The 18,244-nt window shown below is 45.8% G+C and overlaps 1 protein-coding gene across 33 annotated transcripts in view; it reads left to right on the top strand.

Moving 5' to 3' along the window:
* The window catches only part of SCRIB (scribble planar cell polarity protein), a 115,686-nt gene that overhangs the window by 56,032 nt on the left and 41,410 nt on the right, over positions 1–18,244 (top strand). For 23 of the 33 annotated variants that reach the window (XM_075415358.1, XM_075415368.1, XM_075415359.1 and 20 more), the window contains 8 exons: positions 4,360–4,617; positions 4,862–4,972; positions 8,379–8,555; positions 8,971–9,087; positions 12,406–12,594; positions 13,258–13,377; positions 13,628–13,684; positions 17,857–17,913. In XM_075415358.1, the coding sequence (XP_075271473.1) occupies positions 4,360–4,617; positions 4,862–4,972; positions 8,379–8,555; positions 8,971–9,087; positions 12,406–12,594; positions 13,258–13,377; positions 13,628–13,684; positions 17,857–17,913 (1,086 nt within the window). Of the gene's footprint in view, positions 1–4,359; positions 4,618–4,861; positions 4,973–8,378; positions 8,556–8,970; positions 9,088–12,405; positions 12,595–13,257; positions 13,378–13,627; positions 13,685–13,902; positions 14,199–15,778; positions 15,836–17,856; positions 17,914–18,244 lie in introns of those variants that run through there. The other 10 variants (XM_075415387.1, XM_075415357.1, XM_075415375.1 and 7 more) reach the window with 8 other exon arrangements.

Here is an 18,244-nt window from a genome sequence, read left to right as displayed (position 1 = left end):
TTCTGTGCCTTGCAGCAGGCGTCTGGCGGTCGCTTCTGCAACAGCTGTGCCTCCTGGAAGCAGTTCCCATTCTGCCTCTCCTGCGTGTGGGGTTCCCTGCTAAGTGAGATACCTGTGCAGTGGTGGTGTTAGATCCTGAGGCCTCTCATATCTTCTCGGTGGTGTTTGTCCTCGAGAATACCCGCTTGCAGTAAGCGATGCATGAGTGGCTGTGTGGGTTCCGTTCTGTCTCTGGGGAAATCTAGCGCTGCGTCAGAGCGATGAGGCTGCCCTGGCCCGGTGGTACTGGGTGGTGTGAGAGTGTTCACCGCAGAGCGGTGCCTGCATAGCATCACTTACATTCCCTGTTCACCACAACTCTTTTGAAGCAGTGGCTGCCCATTTTTATTGGCAAGCTTTTCAGGACATGATGACTCCTGGGATGTGCAGTGCAGGTTGCGTGTGTTCCCCTGTATCTGCGTGGGCAAAGCAGGAGGGTCCCCGTTGGGGTACAGGCGGTTTCATACCCCCAGCGGGCAGAAGCCCGTTTCCAAAGCAGCAGTCTCCTAGTCATGCCTCAGTTCTCACTTTGCCAAAGAATTTTTGTTTTCTTAGGAAAAGAAATACAGCACAGCTTCATACTCTTCCCCTGTGCTCTAAATCATCCTGGACTCCTCTGCAGGGGAAGGACTGGGATAGCTCCTTTTACTTTCCTAAGGGAGCTTTGAGTACACGGATTGAAGAGCCCAGCCTAGATCTCTCTTCAAAGTTAACACGACACAAACCAGTTACTAACTCTCCAGCTTTCCCTGTATTCTGGTGTGTCTTGAGAGTCATTTTGGTAGTGGAAGACACGGGTAGGGGGCTGCAAGGGGTCAATGTTGGAGAGTTTGAGTTGTGGGTTGGGAATCTAGCAGAGAGGGTGCTTGAATTGGAGCAATGGCTAAGGGCAGCGAGTTTTGTGGGGCAGAACTGGGAGCAGACTGAAGAAAACTGATTCTGGGGGAGATTTAGGACAGTAGTAGCACTAGGTGACACATGGGGGTCCTAACTGAGAACAGTCTGATCACTAAGAGATTTACCAGAATAATATAACTCCCTGGCACACGGGAAAATGCGTGGAGCTGGGAAAGGACGATGACACTCTTTCCCTTCCTCTGGGCACTTAGATAGCCACACTGCACTGGCTGGCCGTGTTCTCTTGCTAAGCAGAGACATAGTGATGAAGGCCACTGAAAACTAGCTGTCCAAAAGCTGGGAAGGCAATGTGATTGCCAGTTAATGGAGAAGTTAATGAGTAAAATGCCATCAAGGGCTGTTGTATATGATATGCCTCTGACCTGGGGAGTTCCCCTGTCCCTGCTTGCTAGTGTGGGGAAGTACCACCGTATACTTTTCATCTGACCATTCTCATCATCTTGTCAGCCGCAGAAAAATAACATAGGGGAAATGTGTGAAGTCAAAAGTGCGTGCTGCTACAGCAGGTCTGTCTGTGGAGTGCGTTTGGGCCTTCATCTGGTGACAAGAACCGAAGGGCCAAGTCTCCTCTGCATGTCATCTTTGTTAAAAATTGGTGTATCTGGCAGATGGGAGGACCCAAGGATCCTCCCTTCCCAGTCCGCTGGACACAAGGCTGCCACTTTTTCCTGTTCCCAAGTCCAGCCATCAGGAAAGCTAAGTGCAGATTCCAAACATGAAACCCACTGCAGACATGGCTGGCCACAAATTTACACAGGCAAGGAGGAGGGCAGTACTTTTGCAGGCACACACATGAACACAAACAGCCCTCACAGGGCATGAACAACACAGACAACCCTGTTCCTACGCTCTGGCTCATCAGGTTTAAGGTTTGCTGGTGGAATATGCACGTATACTCCCTCACTCAGCTCACACAAATACTCACGCTTGGAGGTCTCTGCAGTCTCTGGCCCAAGCATGAAATTCTTCAAGGCTCTTTGGTCAGATGCTGAGCCTTTTATCCAGTTTCTGGGCCAGCTGTTAGGTCTTTCCATGTTTTGGATTCCACTTGCTGGCTAGACCAACTGGAATTTTACTAGTAGATCTTGCATACTTACCCAGAGTAGAGAGCAAAACCTCACAGTAAATACAGAGTCTGATAAAGAGATGGAGCAGACTATGGTGATCAGGCACAGGGCTTGGCCAGACAAGCACACTGACCAGCAGCCTGCTTCGGTGTGATCAGCCTCTTTTGTTCTCCACCCTCTCCACTTTCCCATGCTTGTTCCTCCCGTCTTCTCCTTGGCCACTCGCCTTTCCCACCTGCCATCCTTCTGCTAAACATCCCATAATAAGTTTTGCGCATTCCCACAATCCCCCTTAAAACTCCCTGTAGCAAGTTTGCTCTTTCCTGTGAGAGCTGTTCTGATAACCTGTTATAATCTTGATTTCGTCTGCATATTGATTACCAAGTTTTTCGTCCCACTTCTTTAATGTTACCATGTGGATGATTCCTTTAATGATCCATCCGTGAGTGTCCTGAGTCTTGTCTCTGTTATCTGCGTTTCGGTAAGGTTTACGCACCTGTGTGTTTAATTTATGATCTTTCCTGTCCCTTGCACTCAGCAGCCAGGTACCTTTACATCCTTCCTCTACCTGCACGCATGTGCGGGCTGGTGTTCCTTCACGTACTTCTGTTTGTCTTCTATGGTTGGTGCCAGAGGTGTCCCTCTGAGGGCAGTCCTCTGAGCAGAGGAGATGCTGTGGGGCTGAGAGCTTCCTGTTCATGTCCACCACAACACAGGGCTGTCTTGGCTATCTTCTTCCATGTCGTAAGGGGAATAGCGTACTTGAGTGTGGATGGAATGGGGCAGGTGAGCATGGTGGTGGTATTTGTGGAGGTTCTGCACAAAGCCTCGTCAGACTCCGTGCAGGCAGCTTCGTCCAGAAACTGCTTTCTTGGGAGGGGCTGGTGAGTGTAGTATTTCTAGGAATCGGACACTGAGGAAGCAGGCTACAAAATCCACTTGCTGTGGCTGTTACAAAGTCACGTTATTGTTTTGTAAGCTGATCAAACTCCATCTTAAGAGCTGTTGTTTTTGTGTCCTCATTGTTCGTTTTGGAAAGCTTTTCCAGAGCCGAAGGAAAATAAGCTTTTTCATTTTCAAATTCAACTTTTTCGTGGCAAGTTTTGCCCTTTTGGCAGTGGTGTTCTAGCTTGGCTCTCCTCTCAGTATTCTGTCACTCGTAGGTTCATGGAGAACAGTCACATCCTTTCTGGTCCTTTGAGTTTCTAGGCAAGTTCTTTTAAACCTTAATTTTGTAGGAAGGGCTCTCTGTTCCCCTGCCTGTCATAGCAGCTTTTCTCTGCACATCTTGTTAACTTACACTAGATTTTTATTTTTTTTTGTGCGTGAAGGGTGAGAATTGTATACAGTTTTTCAGATGAGTTCTCTTCAATGCCTTGTATGAATGGCATTGCTGCTTCTCTGTATGTACTGGAAGCATCTATTTGTCTGAAGCATTGCATCTTTCACTGATATCACAAGACAACTGTAGTTGTATTCTTGAAATTGTTTGGCATAGCAAATTGGATAATGTTTTCTTGTCCAAAAGAATTCTAGTTTTTCTTCTGTGTCAGCCAGTCAGTCACAGTGGACTGACAAAGTCTCTTTCTCAGTGCTTCCAAGTCTTTATACCTGGGGTACACGTTTTATGGCTTAAAACTGCCTTCTTCACCAGAGTGCCGTGACCTTGCCCAGCATGGGTGGACAGCAGCCCAGTGGCCAGTGCAGGTCCTGTCGCACATCGGATCAGGCTCTTCGGTGCCTGTGTCTGGGCTTCGAGATTGATTGCTAAGGGCAGATGGCCTAGTGCAAGGGCAGCTGATGCTCTGGCACGTTAGTGTGCTGTGGCATCACTTCTGGGAAGCAGGGTTTTGTCTTCTTCCCGTGTTGAGATCTTTGGACCCATTGCTTTGATGAAACGTTCTGGGCTTGTTTTATCGTGACCCAGTAGGAAAGCTGGCTTGCAAAGCCAAGGAGGAGTGATGGGTACTCTCCTGGTAACGAGTGAGCCACAGCATAGTCTGGGCAATAGCTAGGTTTGTAGTGCTCCTGGAGGTGGAGCATGGTACTTGGTCTTCACGGTCCCCTGGAGCATCACTGATGCTGCTAGGGCTTGGAGGTGTAGAGGAAAGGTGGCAAAGGGGCTGGTAAGCTGTCTTGAAAGAGGGTTGTGGTCAGCTGGGAACGAGCAGGTGCCTGTGTCCCTTTGCCAGGTAGGAAGGAGTGGGGTGAGCTACAGAGCGCTCTGGGGAACAGGGTTTTGAGAAGGGGCAGTGTTCCAGCAAGATGGGAAGTGCTTAAAATGCCAGAGTATACTCGGGTGATGATCTGACGCTGAGTTTGCGGGTTGTTCTAGATCAATGGGGTAGACATGACAGAAGCCAGGCATGATCAGGCAGTAGCGCTGCTTACCGCATCCTCCCCCACCATCGTGCTGCTGGTAGAGAGAGAGGGTGCAGAGCAGCCCAGCGAGGGAGACTCACCAGGCGTGCCACGAGTGCGCATGCACTCCCCACCACCGCCTCCCAGCCATGGGGAGAGCCCACCGGAGGAGACACCTTCGCTGCAAAGGAGCCATCAGTCTAAAGGCCTGGAGGATCAATATCCCATTGAGGTGAGTGAGTCTGTTGGAATCTGGGGTAGTGTGATCTTGGGTGTTTTTCATTTAAAAAACTGGTAGTCTGATGAGGGCTGGCCCACTGCGTTATTGGGGCATTGAGAAGTGATAGGGAACCCTCTTGTCCTGTCTGTCCTTGCGCTCACTCATGCAAAACATACCTGACTCCATGTTTTTCAGTGTTTGTGGTGCTTGTGTCATAGCCCTTATTCCCCTTGACTCTGCTTCTTGTTCCCTCAAGGAAATTCACCTTGTAAAAGCAGGTGGTCCCCTGGGACTCAGCATCGTAGGAGGCAGTGACCATTCAAGCCACCCATTTGGGATTCATGAACCAGGTGTCTTCATTTCAAAGGTAGAGTCCTGTGTGAGAAGCCTAGCAGCTGACATTCCTGAGCTGTTTAATTATTAGGGTTATGATGAACGATTTTGATGCAAGAGTCTGAGAAGTACAGTATAGATTTAAAAAAAAAAAAGATGATGAGGTAGGGATGCATGCATATGTAAAGAGTTGGTTATACTGGACATACTGCTGCTGTTGTAGAAATCTAAACGGCATGTAAAGGCCTGCAAACCTGTGCAGATCGTGCTGAACTGTTTGGGGAGAGTTAAGTTTTGAAATTGCTGAGGTTATGTTAGCTTTTAATGAATCCTGGAAAGATGCAGGCATTTCAGAAGACCAGTCATTACTCAGAAAGTGTTGAGATGAATGTGTAAGCGCAAGGAAAACCAGAAGTGCTCTTCTGCATTCAGGCCAGTGTTCTTTGACCCAATATTCCCTTTCCAGTGGTGGCATTAGCTGGTGCTATTCAGAGACATCACACAAGCCAGCCACTTGCTGCAGCTCATTCCCTTCACAGTCCCACACATCCACACTCATTGGATTAGGGTTGTTAGAGATCACGTCCCTGCCCAGCCCTTTCTGCATCCCTATGTCTCTCGTCCCTTGGACATGCTGAATCTGTCTCCTCCAACATCCATGGCTGCAAGTTCCAGAACACCGTTACCTGTCACTCTTTGATCTGCTTTAAATCAATGTCCCACTGGTTACACTGAGCGCTCTTCAATTCTTGTATTGCCAGTTTGGTAAATGGAAGTCCTGTATTCAGTTTATTCACCACCTTCAGTGTGGTAGACCTCATTCATTCTCCTTCCTCAGCTTTCTCTCCAAACTTAAGAGCTGTGGCCTTCATTTCTCCTTGCAAGGTGCTGCTTCATCCCCTCATTATTTTGGTTGCCTTTCTCTGGACCTTCTCTAACCCCACGATGTCTTTCTCAAGATGTGGCATCACAGAATCATTTAAGATCATTCATGTTGGAAGGGACCTGCAGAGGTGACTGATCTCACTGAAAGCACAGGGCCAGCCTAGATCAGCTCTCTGAGGGCCTTGTCTGGTCAAGTTCTGAGTGTCGCCAAAGATGGAGATCTCACAGGCTCCCTGGTCTCCTCTTCCAATGTTTAACTACTATTATGGTGAACACTTTCTTCCTAATACCCAGTTAGAATTTTTCTTGTTCCAGCTTGGATCCGTTGCCTCTCTCCCTATACCATTATGTTAGGTAGCTGAAGATGGCAGCAACATCCCCTTTAGCCTTCTGTTCTCAATCAAAAACTCCAGGTCCTCTGCCTCTTTGTACGGCGTATTCTCTATGTCCCTGTTCATCATCTTTGCCCTCTGCTGCACGCATTCCAGTCTATCAGTGTCTGTCTCTTACTCCCGATGCAACGTCACAAGCACTGATTAGTGGGGAATGGTCGCTCCCCTCAGCTCGCTGTGCACCCTCCGCTGTTGCAAGGGTACGCTGCTGCCTTGGCTGTCTGTGGCAGCACGCCAGATCCCAGTCTCTGGCTAGCAACGAGCCCCCTGACACAGCAAGTCTGCTCGACAGATGTGAGCCTGTGTGCCTTGCAGAAGTCATTTCCAGTAGGTTTCAGCTGGCGCTTCGTGATGGTGCTGACGTGTGGTGCGTTCTGGGATGGCTCCAGTGCCTCCTCATCTGCTACAAGGCACTGTACCGATTTTTTTAGATGCATGTCAGTAGAGAGGACTCTTCCCTCTCAGCAGTCTCAAGCTCCCAGCCTTCATCAGCTTGTGAGCCTCTGCTGTTTGTTTAAGCATAGTCCCTAGCTGACCCTTCTTCCGTACAACACACGATTTGGACTCTCCTCTCTGCAGGGTTTCTGCAAAGAGCCCATTGCTCTCCTGTTTGCACTGGTGCTATGCAGTATGCTCATCTCATCCTGTAGCTTCTTCACCTGCCTGGTCAGCACCTTGATTAGAGCACACCGTGCACTGGTGAGGCCACCACCAGCCTCAGGGAGAGGTCCCAGGCGCTCCCTGTAGCCCAAGACCCTGAAAGCGACGTCCTTCCTCTGAAGCACCAGGGATACTCCGACTGGTGCTGGGGACCTTATGCGGTGGCATACCACCATCGTCCTCACACAGTCCTCGGCACAGTTTCTGGGTCCCCTTCTGCTCTGCCTTTTTGGGAGCAGAGAACTAGACAGTCCTGGAGATGTGGATGATTCTGTCTGCCTTGGTGTCAGTACCCTGTCTGATGATGCTCAAAACTTTGTTGACTTTTTTTTTTTCGCTTCCTGCATGTGGAGCCCGTGTTTTCAGAGAACATGTGGCAGTCTCTAGGAACTTTCCTGAGTTACTGTTTCTGAGTTCAGTGTTATGTGTACGTGGTTTAAGTTGTTTTTCCATAGACTCATTGTGTGTGCCGAAGCTCATGACATCTTTTTGTCCAGTTTTCATGACTCCTTTTGAAGTTTCCCACCACCATGGTGGTATCTGGCAGCTCAAAACAGCACAGTGTCACCTGCAGACCTGGAGATTTCAGTGTTCGCTACCTTTTTCAGGTCACAGATGGACATGTTGAATAACACCAGTCCCGCACCAAACCCTCAGGCACTCCACCAGTGAACCTTTTGTGTCCTGAGCAGCAGCTGTCCAGCACAGCGCTTTGTTTCCTCTCCTTTAACCAGCTTTCAGTCCATTAAGATGGCCTTTCCTCCAATCCAGTAGACACAGCTTCTCCAATAGCCTTTAGGTTCAGACCTTGCCAAGAGCTATTTGGAAATCCAGAAGTTATGTCTACCGGATTTCTTCCTTCCGGTGTTCATTGTTTCTCTCACAGTGCTTCAGCAGGTTATGAGGCAGGATTTGCTTTTACCAAAGCCAAATTAACTCTTTCCCAACAGATCCTGCTTATCCACACGCTCGGATGTTCTCATTCTTTCTTTCTTGACTCTGTTGTTTTACCATGAACAGAAGTTAGGTTTCTTGGTTAGTAGCTCTGTAGCTCTCAAGATCCCCTCTAGAGCAGTAGTTGAGGACTGAAGTTGTACTGACACGGTCAGTCCTGGTACAGCGACCATTTGTAATGGCAGATGATACACCTCCGACAACAGCCCTGCAGTTTAACATTTGAGTTCCTTCAGAGTTCTTGTGAGAAAGCTGTCTTCTGGTTACAGTCACAGGCAAAATAATGGAAAAGCTGACACAGGATTGGTTCCGATGAAAATGGTAATATGAGAATATAAGAACATATTGAATAACACTTTAAAGCGAATGTTACTTCATTCTTTGCCAGTGTTCACAGATATGTAACCTCTTGGGGAACTCTGGTTGCAGAAAGAGAAGTCAAAACAGGCCTCGGAGGACATTGGAAGATAGCTTAGGGACACAATTAGCATCTCTCCAAGGAGAGATGGAATTTCTTTCTCTAGTTGTAATTTTAATGATTCTTTGTAGGTTATTCCCCGTGGACTGGCATCTCGCAGCGGGCTCCGTGTAGGGGACAGGATCCTGGAGGTGAATAGTATTGACCTGCGCCATGCTACCCACCAGGAAGCGGTGAATGCCCTGCTCTCCAACACCCAGGAGCTGACTATGTTAGTAAGGCGAGATCCACCACCACCTGGTATGCAGGTAAGTTCTGAGTAGAACTGAGGGGAATCACACTCCTCATAGAAGGATCATTTTTGAAGGCAGTTTCTTACCTAGCTGAAAATCTGGGGCTAGGATACAAGCGTCTGGCTGAAATTGCCTTCTCTTGTGGAAGAATCCAGTCTCTTGTAAGTACATATCCAGCTGAGGCCTGTGGAGGGTCTCTTGCCATGGATCAGAGTGACCAGATTTCATGAAGACCAGACCTGAACAGGAGACAGAAATACAGAAAAGGGCAGAGCATCATCAAAAGGAATAAACTGTGCCAAATGAGTGAAAGGTCTAATTCAGGTCTTTTTCAGGGTATTCACAATATGGCGAGCTACTAGGAGCATTTCTTCAACAATTCCAGTTTGAACTTGACCCAGAGAAAAGGAGACCTTTTCTGTGTTTACAGGAAATATGCATTGAAAAGGCTCCAGGAGAAAAGCTGGGCATCAGCATCCGGGGTGGAGCAAAAGGTCATGCTGGAAATCCGTTTGATCCAACTGATGAAGGCATCTTCATTTCTAAGGTACCAGACCACTAACTCTGCAACTTGGTTGCATGCAGGGACTGGCAGGGAAAAGGGTGATCCCTGTGGAATTTGTCAATATGCTCTCTCCACTTTTCACTGGGTACATCTGTTCTCCTGGAGTATTCTCCATCCACTGAAGGAGACGCATCTGTTTCCTTGCGTATTTCCTCCTCTACAACAGCTACAAAATTTCTTCTTTCGTCTCCTGTGTTCGCCTTTATTTTGCCTTGTGTTTCTTCTCTTGCTTTTTTTCTGTAACATGAACCCATACATCTTTCCTTTTCCCCTCGCTTCCTATTGCTTCCCCCAAGTGTTTGTGGGCTTCCTGCCCACTCAAACATGCGTGCTGTTTCCTCCTTTCATCAAAAGCGTTATGAATTGCTGGCCTTTCCTCCTGTGCCATGCCCAGTGTGTGTAATTTTGTTGCCTTTCTTTTGTAAATGACTGCTTGTGTGCATACTTATTTGTCGTGTCACTTTTCCCCAAGAAGTAACGCATGTGCTGTTTTCAACACAACGCTCCTCCAAGCCCTTACCAAAAAGTATTGCCTCATCTGTCTTGTTAGCAACAGAGCATAATGATAGGTGGTGTAAGTGTTGGTGTTGCTGCTGGCCAGGTGGGGACTCTGGATGTTCACATTAGTGTCACTGGTTCCCTCTTTAGCTGGTGTGGTAGGGTAGAAACTCTACTCTAGAGGACTTAATAATCCTTGCTGGATGGTGGACACTGCATAATTGCTGGTTAACGCTTTCTAATAATTGGCTACTTTCAAAGAAATAGAATACTAGCATTTGTTATTACTTGGATATAACTTCTTTATCTGACTTCTAATGTTAAAAGTAAATTCACTCTATCAAATGAATAGTTGCACATTCAACTGCAATAGCAGTAAAAGAAAACCTAAGATTATTGTAACCTACAATAATGATTAGGTTCGTTTTTATCTTCTTCAGGGTTACAGCATTTAGGGGTTTGGAAGGCTTACAGTTTAGCCCTATTGCAGGGTTACTTTATCACCCTCCCCTTCTGTTGTTTTTTTTTTTAATGGTACTTGTTTTGGTGTGTGAAGAACCAAAAAGCTGAACTCTTCTGCTTTCCCTTCAGCTGTGTTACTTCAGCTTGATTTCTCTTATCTGTCCTAACCAGAGTGTTTTTCCTGCTTTTCTTATTTTGCCTGTGTATTTCCAGTAACTGAGAGACAAAGTAGCACTTTTTCTGCTTTCTCCTCTTTGGATGTCTGATTACTACCTTCCTTCTCCTTAGTTTTTCTTAATTTGCATTTCCATTGAGTTCAATTCCTTTTTTTTTTTTTTTTTTAAGTTTTAACCTAGTTCTTCCTTTCTAAAACCTTCTAGAGGAAGTGTTACAAATTGAATACCATGAGAAGTATAGATTATGTCTGCAATTTGAATTTCATGATCTGTCTCAATGGGGATAGCTCAGTGTCCTTCAGTGGCATATCAATAATACACATGACAGTTGGCATTAAGAACATTTTTCTACATTAACTTCACCACCTCCCATTATTTCTGGGTGTTCTACTGTCACACTTAAAGCACTTGCTCTGCCTGGAGAAGAAATTGTGAGTACTTGGTCTTCTTCCATTCAGCTGCGTGTGACCACTTTTGTGCATGCACATGCACTCACACACACTTTAAAGTTTTCTTTTACAGCCCTGAAGAAATTACATGTAGACATGTATGACTGCTTTCCCTCCCCCCAAAACCTTAAACAAACAAACAAACAAAAACCATGCAGCATTTTTTCTCCTCTTTTTACAGGTACTCTATTAAACAGAAAACTGTTGGTTTTACTCCAAAAGAGCTCTCGTAAATCCAGCAAACACCCGTGCCTTTGGTTTGTTTGGGGGACTTTGCCTCTCTGATCCCAGTAATATGTGGTGTGCAGTAGTCCATCCTTTCTTTCCTTCCTCTGACGTTACCTGTGCCTCCATCCTACCTCGACAACCAGTCGTGCATGTCCTTGCATCTCCCCCACCCAGCAACCAACTTGGTGTGCCCTTGTGCTCTCCTTATTCTCTTGTCATAGATCTGCAGGCTTTGGTTGAGATCCCTGACATGGACATACTCTTTCTGTGAAGCCCTTGTGTGGCGCTGGTCATAATTCTCTTTGTAAAGCTTAGCTATGGTGGTTCTTCAGCTTTGAGACTGGGCCTTTGAACTGAAGCTGCTCGTTTGCCTCTGGTGTTCCCAGCGAGGCCTGTCTGTATACCCAGGTCTTCATTTAATCTGGCTTGACTGTGTGTACATCCCATCCTGTTCCAGGCTTGTTGGTTTCGCATTAGAAAAAGTAATGCCTGTTTGGTGAGTCTGCTCCTTTCCCTAAGGCACTTGGAGTTGTATCCTGTATTTCTGTCTGTTTCCTGGCAGTAGCTTCTCTTGTGACCATTTTTTTCTCACTTCCCCAGATTGTGTACTTCTGCTGAGTCTGGTGTTTGCATGCGTTTGGGGTCTTTTTGTCTTTCCTTTCACTTTGCACCCACAGCAAGTCCTCTGGTCTCTTTTGCCTGTTCTGAAGGGTAAAAAAAGTGAACAAAACTCTGTGCTTTTACTGCCTTTGTTTTGGTGGCAAAGCATCCACTTTCATTCTCTTCTCAAACATACATGGATGCTTGCACTCTGTAAGACAAACTCTGGCCTTCATTTGCCGTATCAATATCCTGCCTGTAGTTGCTTCCCCTGGTTACAGCTCGTGTACATGAGGCAAGTATGAGTTCTTGTGACTTGCTGAGGAAAGAAAATAGGAGTTACGCATTATTTCTCTGAAAGAGGATGGAAAATGGTAGACATGCATTATTTGTTACACCTGTCTCTACCACAAAGCCAGAGAAAAGTCTTTATGCCTTATTTATCTTTATCCACAAAAGATTATCCCTATCCTTGCATTTTCTGCGTCTCTCCCAACAAAAAATGGTTACACGTTCCTTTCTGTGAAGGTAAATGATGGATGCAAGAGCTTGCTTTCTCACCTGCTTCACTGACAAAACAAAAGCAGTTTCTTTCCTTGGGACAACACATTTCAAATACAGATTCTTTTTATCTCCCATAAGAGATGTCTTCCACACCTGTTTCCTCTACCAAACTGTACACGTTCTGCCTTTTCTATTTACCCTCTCTGTAAGTAGGTAGAAGTACTTCCAGATGCTTTCCCTGATGTGTAGCTGCAGCCTTTTCTCCCTGTTTCCTTTGTATGCTGTCCTCTCTCGTTCCTTCTTCATGGTGGTCTCCATGCTCTCTAATCTTCTTTTACCTCCTTAGGTGATATCTTAAATATGATTCCCCCCATTTGTTATAGGTGAGCTCCTCTGGGGCTGCCGCGCGGGATGGCCGTCTGAAGGTGGGAATGCGGATCCTGGAGGTGAACCATCAGAGTTTGCTGGGAATGACGCATACAGAAGCAGTACAGATACTCCGCAGTGTGGGTGACGCTCTCCTTGTGCTGGTGTGTGATGGCTTTGATCCCAAGGCTGCAGCTGCCATTGAGGTGAGGACTGACGTGCAGATTGCCCTCATAGAGACCAGTACCGCAAGGATCCCACCTTCTTCACAGAAGATTGCTAGATTGTTCCAACTTTTTGCTGTAGATTTTTTTCCAGAGTATGGTCTTCTGCTGTATGAACTGGAGGTGCCGGTTCATAAAAGCAATAGTCTCTAAAGACTGACTATCTTCTGCTGATTACAGAAGTGTTTCAGAATATCACTGCACTGGTTACAAACACAGTTTTCAAGCTAATTTTCTCCAGACTATGCCTGCTTTTTCTTGTGCCAAGGTTAAATTTGAAGTAAATGTCTGTCTGTTTATTGGTGTTTGCCTTTCCCCACAGGGAAACACTTACTCTTAGCAACCCTGTGCCTTCTCAGCTTTCTTTTTGCAAGGCTTAGCAAGTAAGCCTTTTCATTCTTCACTAGAATATGTTCCCAATCCCTCGTCACCTTATGCTCTTTCTGTCCCTATTTCAGTTTAAATTAATCTTTCTTAGACCTCAAGTTCCTTGAGCAAGTGACAACTGAAGGTTTCAAGTTGTGAAAGAGTTCTGACTTGCCTAGGATCATCTTGGTGCTCTGTATCTGGGAGCCGAGGATATGGATTTTCTTGTATGGCATACTGTGGCCTTCAACTATGTCTTATTGCCTTTTTGCTTTGTAGATGTCCCCAGGAATTATTGCAAACCCTTTTGCTGCTGGTATTGGGCGCAAGAATAGCCTGGAAAGTATCTCTTCTATTGATCGGGATTTAAGCCCTGAAGAACTGGAGATCCTACAGAAGGTGGGTGCTCTGGCTAGAACTGGGAGAATGTAATGGAGTGGAAAAACTTTCTGAAAATCTCTAGTGTCTCCCTTGCTGCATGGAATCTGCAACTTTTGGGTAGTGGACTTCCTTTTTATGGAATCAGCAGGTCCCAGCACTTTCATCAGGAATGCACTGGAATGGGACTCTGAAATCTTCGTGAGGTTACAGGTGCTGAAAGTGGGGAGAGAGCACTGTGTGAAGTGGCTCTAACTTTGGTCTCTCCTAGGAGATGGAAATGGTGAGAGAAGCAACTCAGTGGGAGAGAGAAGAAATGGAGAAAGTGGTGAGAGATTTTTCCTGTAGCAGAATCTGTTCGTGACAGTGGTTCTGCCAAGCCTGTGAGCCCTAAGGAAAATGCCACAGATTAGCTCTACCCAGTTGTTAATACCATGGGGGGCTTTGGGCCTTCTCTCTTCGTAGGGCACTGCTCGGGTACTCTAGCTGCTTTTTGGCTGTGCCATACCTTCCTGTGTAACTGGTGGTACTCTTCTGTTATTGCAGAGTTCCTCTTTGTTACCTGCTGGTACTCTCTGGCCAAGCTGCAACTCTGAGAAAAATGGCCTATTAGCTTGGAAGTCCCACAATTAATCAGTTGTCTCTGTACACCACTCCATGACCTGAGAGAGCTTTTCTGAGCAAAGATGAGAACACACCGCTCAAAGCTGCCCTGAATTGAAGAAGTGGTGCTGTTAATCAATCACAAGTTTGTGCTCCTCAGTTTACATGATCATTTTTCTGATCGTTACGAGAATTTTGCCACTATTTGCCCACTATTTCAGCCATTCACAGAAATAGATTAGCAGAGTCAAGCCTCTTGAGGACTTGGCTTTTCTAGTTATCCTTCTTATAACTCTAATTTATTCAATCAGATTATTTTGGAAGATGAAGGAAAATTGAATTCTTCAGTATTGTCAATTAGGAATCTGCTCTTCTGGCAGATAAGTATGTGTACATTTTGCAGGCATTTCTTGAGGTTTCCAATTTAGATATACCTAATATTTCTCTAGGTTCTTCCTGTAGTTATAATCACTCAGCTTTTTTTATGGTTGCTACCCCGCAAGAATGTGATTATGTTGACAATTCTGGATGGAGGGGATCTTTATAATTTAGTTAACAACGGAAATTTTACTTGTTTTGGAAAAAACGGTCAAGGTCTTGAACAGACAATGGCTCAGACTGCAAAAGGACAGCGCAATGAACAAGAAAATGGCCCTATGACCTTTCAGGCATGAGATATGAGTAATCATTAAAAATACATACATATATTTAATGTTTCTGTAATCCTACTCTGCCTTCTGTCAGTGACTGCAGTGGGCTGGGCGGGGTACGGTTTTACGAAAGACTGGGGTAGAGAGACAAAAGGGGTCGAATGTGTTGCAGGCTGCCTTTGGAAGCTTTGCTTTATCTTTGCTGGCCTGCAGCTTAGATGGATGTCAGCATGTGCAGGAATAAGAGGAGGGATTTCTGTCCTAAGTATCTGCAGGGCGTTCTGATGGTGTTCGAGATCTGTACTTAGATGGGAATTCTCCAGTGGAAAGACCTTATAGAATCATCTTCAGCCTGATCCAGTTGAAGATGTCCTGGCTCGTTGCAGGGGGGGTTGGACTAAATGACCCTTAAAAGGTCCCTTCCAACCCAAACTATTCTATGATTCTATGAATAATTTGGGTAGGAAGGGAGCTCTACAGATCACTTGGTTCAGCTCAGAGCAGAGCCAATTAAGATTTAGGTTTTTGCTATAAAATGCCTTGTTCCTTGTCTAGGAAGGAACTGAGAGTGGTTTGTTGTGGGTTTAGAAAACCCCATTTCGTAGTGCTACTGTTACAGCAAAGGGTATTTCTGCCAGTTTATGTTGGTAGCATGTGGATTTGAATACTTTGTAGGAGATTTCAGGTACTGTGAGTCATTATCAGCATTTCTAACACCTCTGGATAAATCAAGAGCAAGTCTGACCCCAATCCCATGCTACTCTGTCTGAGCAGGTTGCATTAGTTCAGTCTTAGGTAGGTAAAGGCTTTTCCAAAATTTATGCTGAGATTACTTAAAAATTTCCCAGAGACTTTGTCAAAAAAACAGAAAAACCTTTATGATTGGTGATGTAGCTTTGGCCATATCTCATTTTAAAAAGTGCTTATGGTATGGTAGCTTTTTATGGAAAACTTGAATTTGAAATTCTATTAAAATGGTTAATTTAAAAAAAACAAAAAAACAAAAAAACACCAAAAAACAACCACTTAGCACTAAATATTCATTCAGCCATCAGCAATGTTTCAAAACATCAGTGGGCATCTTATAACAAATGTCATTATTCTTCCTGGAGGTGGACAATACACAGTAATCATGGTTTGTCTTTCTTGGATGTTTTACTTTTTGATAGATTTTAGAGCAATATTCTGAGGTTGCAGTGACGTGTACTTAAGGACTTCTGAGGTCTGTATTCCCATATACCACCTTTGTCTCACTGTGGTGTGGCTGAGCACAATTACAATGTTGTCCGACCCAGTCTCTGAAGAACTGAGAAGTATGCCTGCAGCCTGCTGATCAGCAGAGTCCAAGACCTCCCCTCCAGAACTGCCTGTGCCTTTTAAAGTTTTGCTGATTTTTGGTGCCCCTTCCATTAGGGTACTAGGAGGAGGTAGCAATGGATGCTCCAGACTCCTCTGACGTCTCGGGATCTGTGGCCTGAAACTCAGGAGCAAAGACATGTTTTCCTGCTGTTGCCTTTTAGCATGACCTTGAAACTGGGATTCTGTCTCTAATACTGGTTTTGGTGATTAAATTTATACCAGTGATGGAGCCAGCACTGTATGGTAGCCGTTGTAATGCTGTAGGAAGTTCCCACCTCAGTGCCAGATCCTCAGTAATACTGTTCATGTCACCATTCTTGGGCCTTTTCTCTAATACTTCAGTGTTCAGTTTTGCACCGGAGTGATAGAGATGGAACACGTCTCCTTACAGTAAGGTTGTGAACTGAAGAAATTAGAAGAATTTTTGTCTTTGCTATACTCTGTGTTAGTCCTGTAGTGGTTTTCAAATGCTGCTGTTGCACTCGCTGCATACATCTCTTCAGTTCTTTGATAATTCAGTTTCTAATAGCAACATTAATAACTCCAGATCTCCATGGACTGATTCATGGTGCATTTCTGTATCCCAACTATATAGCTGTAGTTATTTTTCTAGTATTAATCCAGGTTCTCAGATGTTGTCAGAGATTAATTTTGAACATTCCACAGCTCCATCTGGGCTGTCTCTCTTCAGCTGAAGACCTTAGAGAAGGATCACGTACGAGATTACTGTCAGCTTGAACACTCACCTTACAGATAACACTTCTCTGAAATAAGTATAACCAAATTCAGAATCGACTTTAGCTTAAATATCCCTTCGGGTCTTGTGATCCTCCAGAGCATTGGTATCTTCTCATGTTGCTCATTATTGTCTGGAGATTGGGGGGGTGATGTGGGACACTGGTTATTTGCTAGTGGTAATGCACAGAACCTTTTGAAGAGAAGGGTCTAGGTGCTTATCAGAATTTTTGGTTAGGTCCCACTGTATTTCTCAGATGCCTGCCATCTCCCACCCTTCCAGCCTTGGGAGTTCTGGACCATCTGGTTGCTGCAGTTTGGGAGGAGCAGTCATGAGGGTTGGAATATGCAACAGAACAGAAGAATGATGCAGATTTTGTCCAAGCCCTCACTCTGCAGTAAAAGTGCTGGGTAAAAAGTCACAAAAGTATAAATGGACAGAAATCAGTCTTTAAGGCTCTTGCAGCTTGGAAGCAAACCTGTAGCTCAGACTTGTGAGATGAGTCACTGGTCGCTCTTAAAACATTCCTGCGCAGCGCTGAGTGACTGAGAGCTGAATTTAAGCCCTGCCTTACGCTTGCACAATTTCTGTCTATATATAGTCGTTTGGCTGTGATGCTGTTAACAAACAGGTGGGTTTTTTAGGTCTTTTTCCTCAGTGACAACTAGCCTGGGCTCTGTAGATTTGTTTTTCCATTCCCTTCCAGCCTCTACAGTATGTGCTCTGTCAAGATGTCTCTTCTAGCAATAAGCAATCTTCTCCTTTCCCTTGGTGCTGGCATAGCTTGTGCTTGGAGGGGGGGGGTGGCTTTAGCTCCCTTCGCTTTTGCCCAGGATTGACCCTGCGGAGGACCTTAGAGACATCTGCGCTCTTCCCCTCATCTGGTGGCACCCTGGCCTGTGTGGTACGGCGTATGTGTTCCCATCCATTTTTCAGGCCATAACTGAGCTCATGCAGAATTCCAGCTCCTCTTTCCCTGGGCCCAACGTAGGTGCTGGTTTTCTGCTCGCCATCTCCTGGCGCCAGCGCTGTTCGTGCTCCTCTGTCCCACCTCTGGATGGAGTTACTGCCCAGCATGGTGCTGACCTCTTTCCCTCTCTCTTTGCCTGTGCTGCTTGGATGCTGCTCTGACTCTGTCCTGTCTCGTGGAAGGAGTGGATGCGTAGGGAGCGGGAGGCAGCCACACAGCAGCTTGAGGAGGAGGCAGAGGTGAGGAGCACGGTGGGAGGGTTGGAGAGTCACAGGAAAGGGCTGCAACTGGACTTGAGGGCTGGAACAAGCTCTGAAAGTGCTTGTTCCCTGTGTTCTGTTCTCCACTAGCCCCCACCCCCCCCAAAAGACTTTAGTCGTGGGTAGAAGATAAGATACAGGAGATGAAGAAATCTGCAATGTGATTGAGGAAGAAATGGTGAAAAACAGTGGCTAGAATTAGAAAGGCAGACAAATGCAAATGGGCAGCGAAATCAAACTCACAATGAGTGTGAGTTAAGGTTGAGAAACGATACTGTGGAGGAAATGTAGATTTGCACTCTCAAACGTC

This window comes from Opisthocomus hoazin, chromosome 3 (assembly GCF_030867145.1).
Source record: "Opisthocomus hoazin isolate bOpiHoa1 chromosome 3, bOpiHoa1.hap1, whole genome shotgun sequence".
NCBI lineage: Eukaryota > Metazoa > Chordata > Aves > Opisthocomiformes > Opisthocomidae > Opisthocomus > Opisthocomus hoazin.
This window is presented reverse-complemented; position numbering and strand designations above follow the sequence as displayed.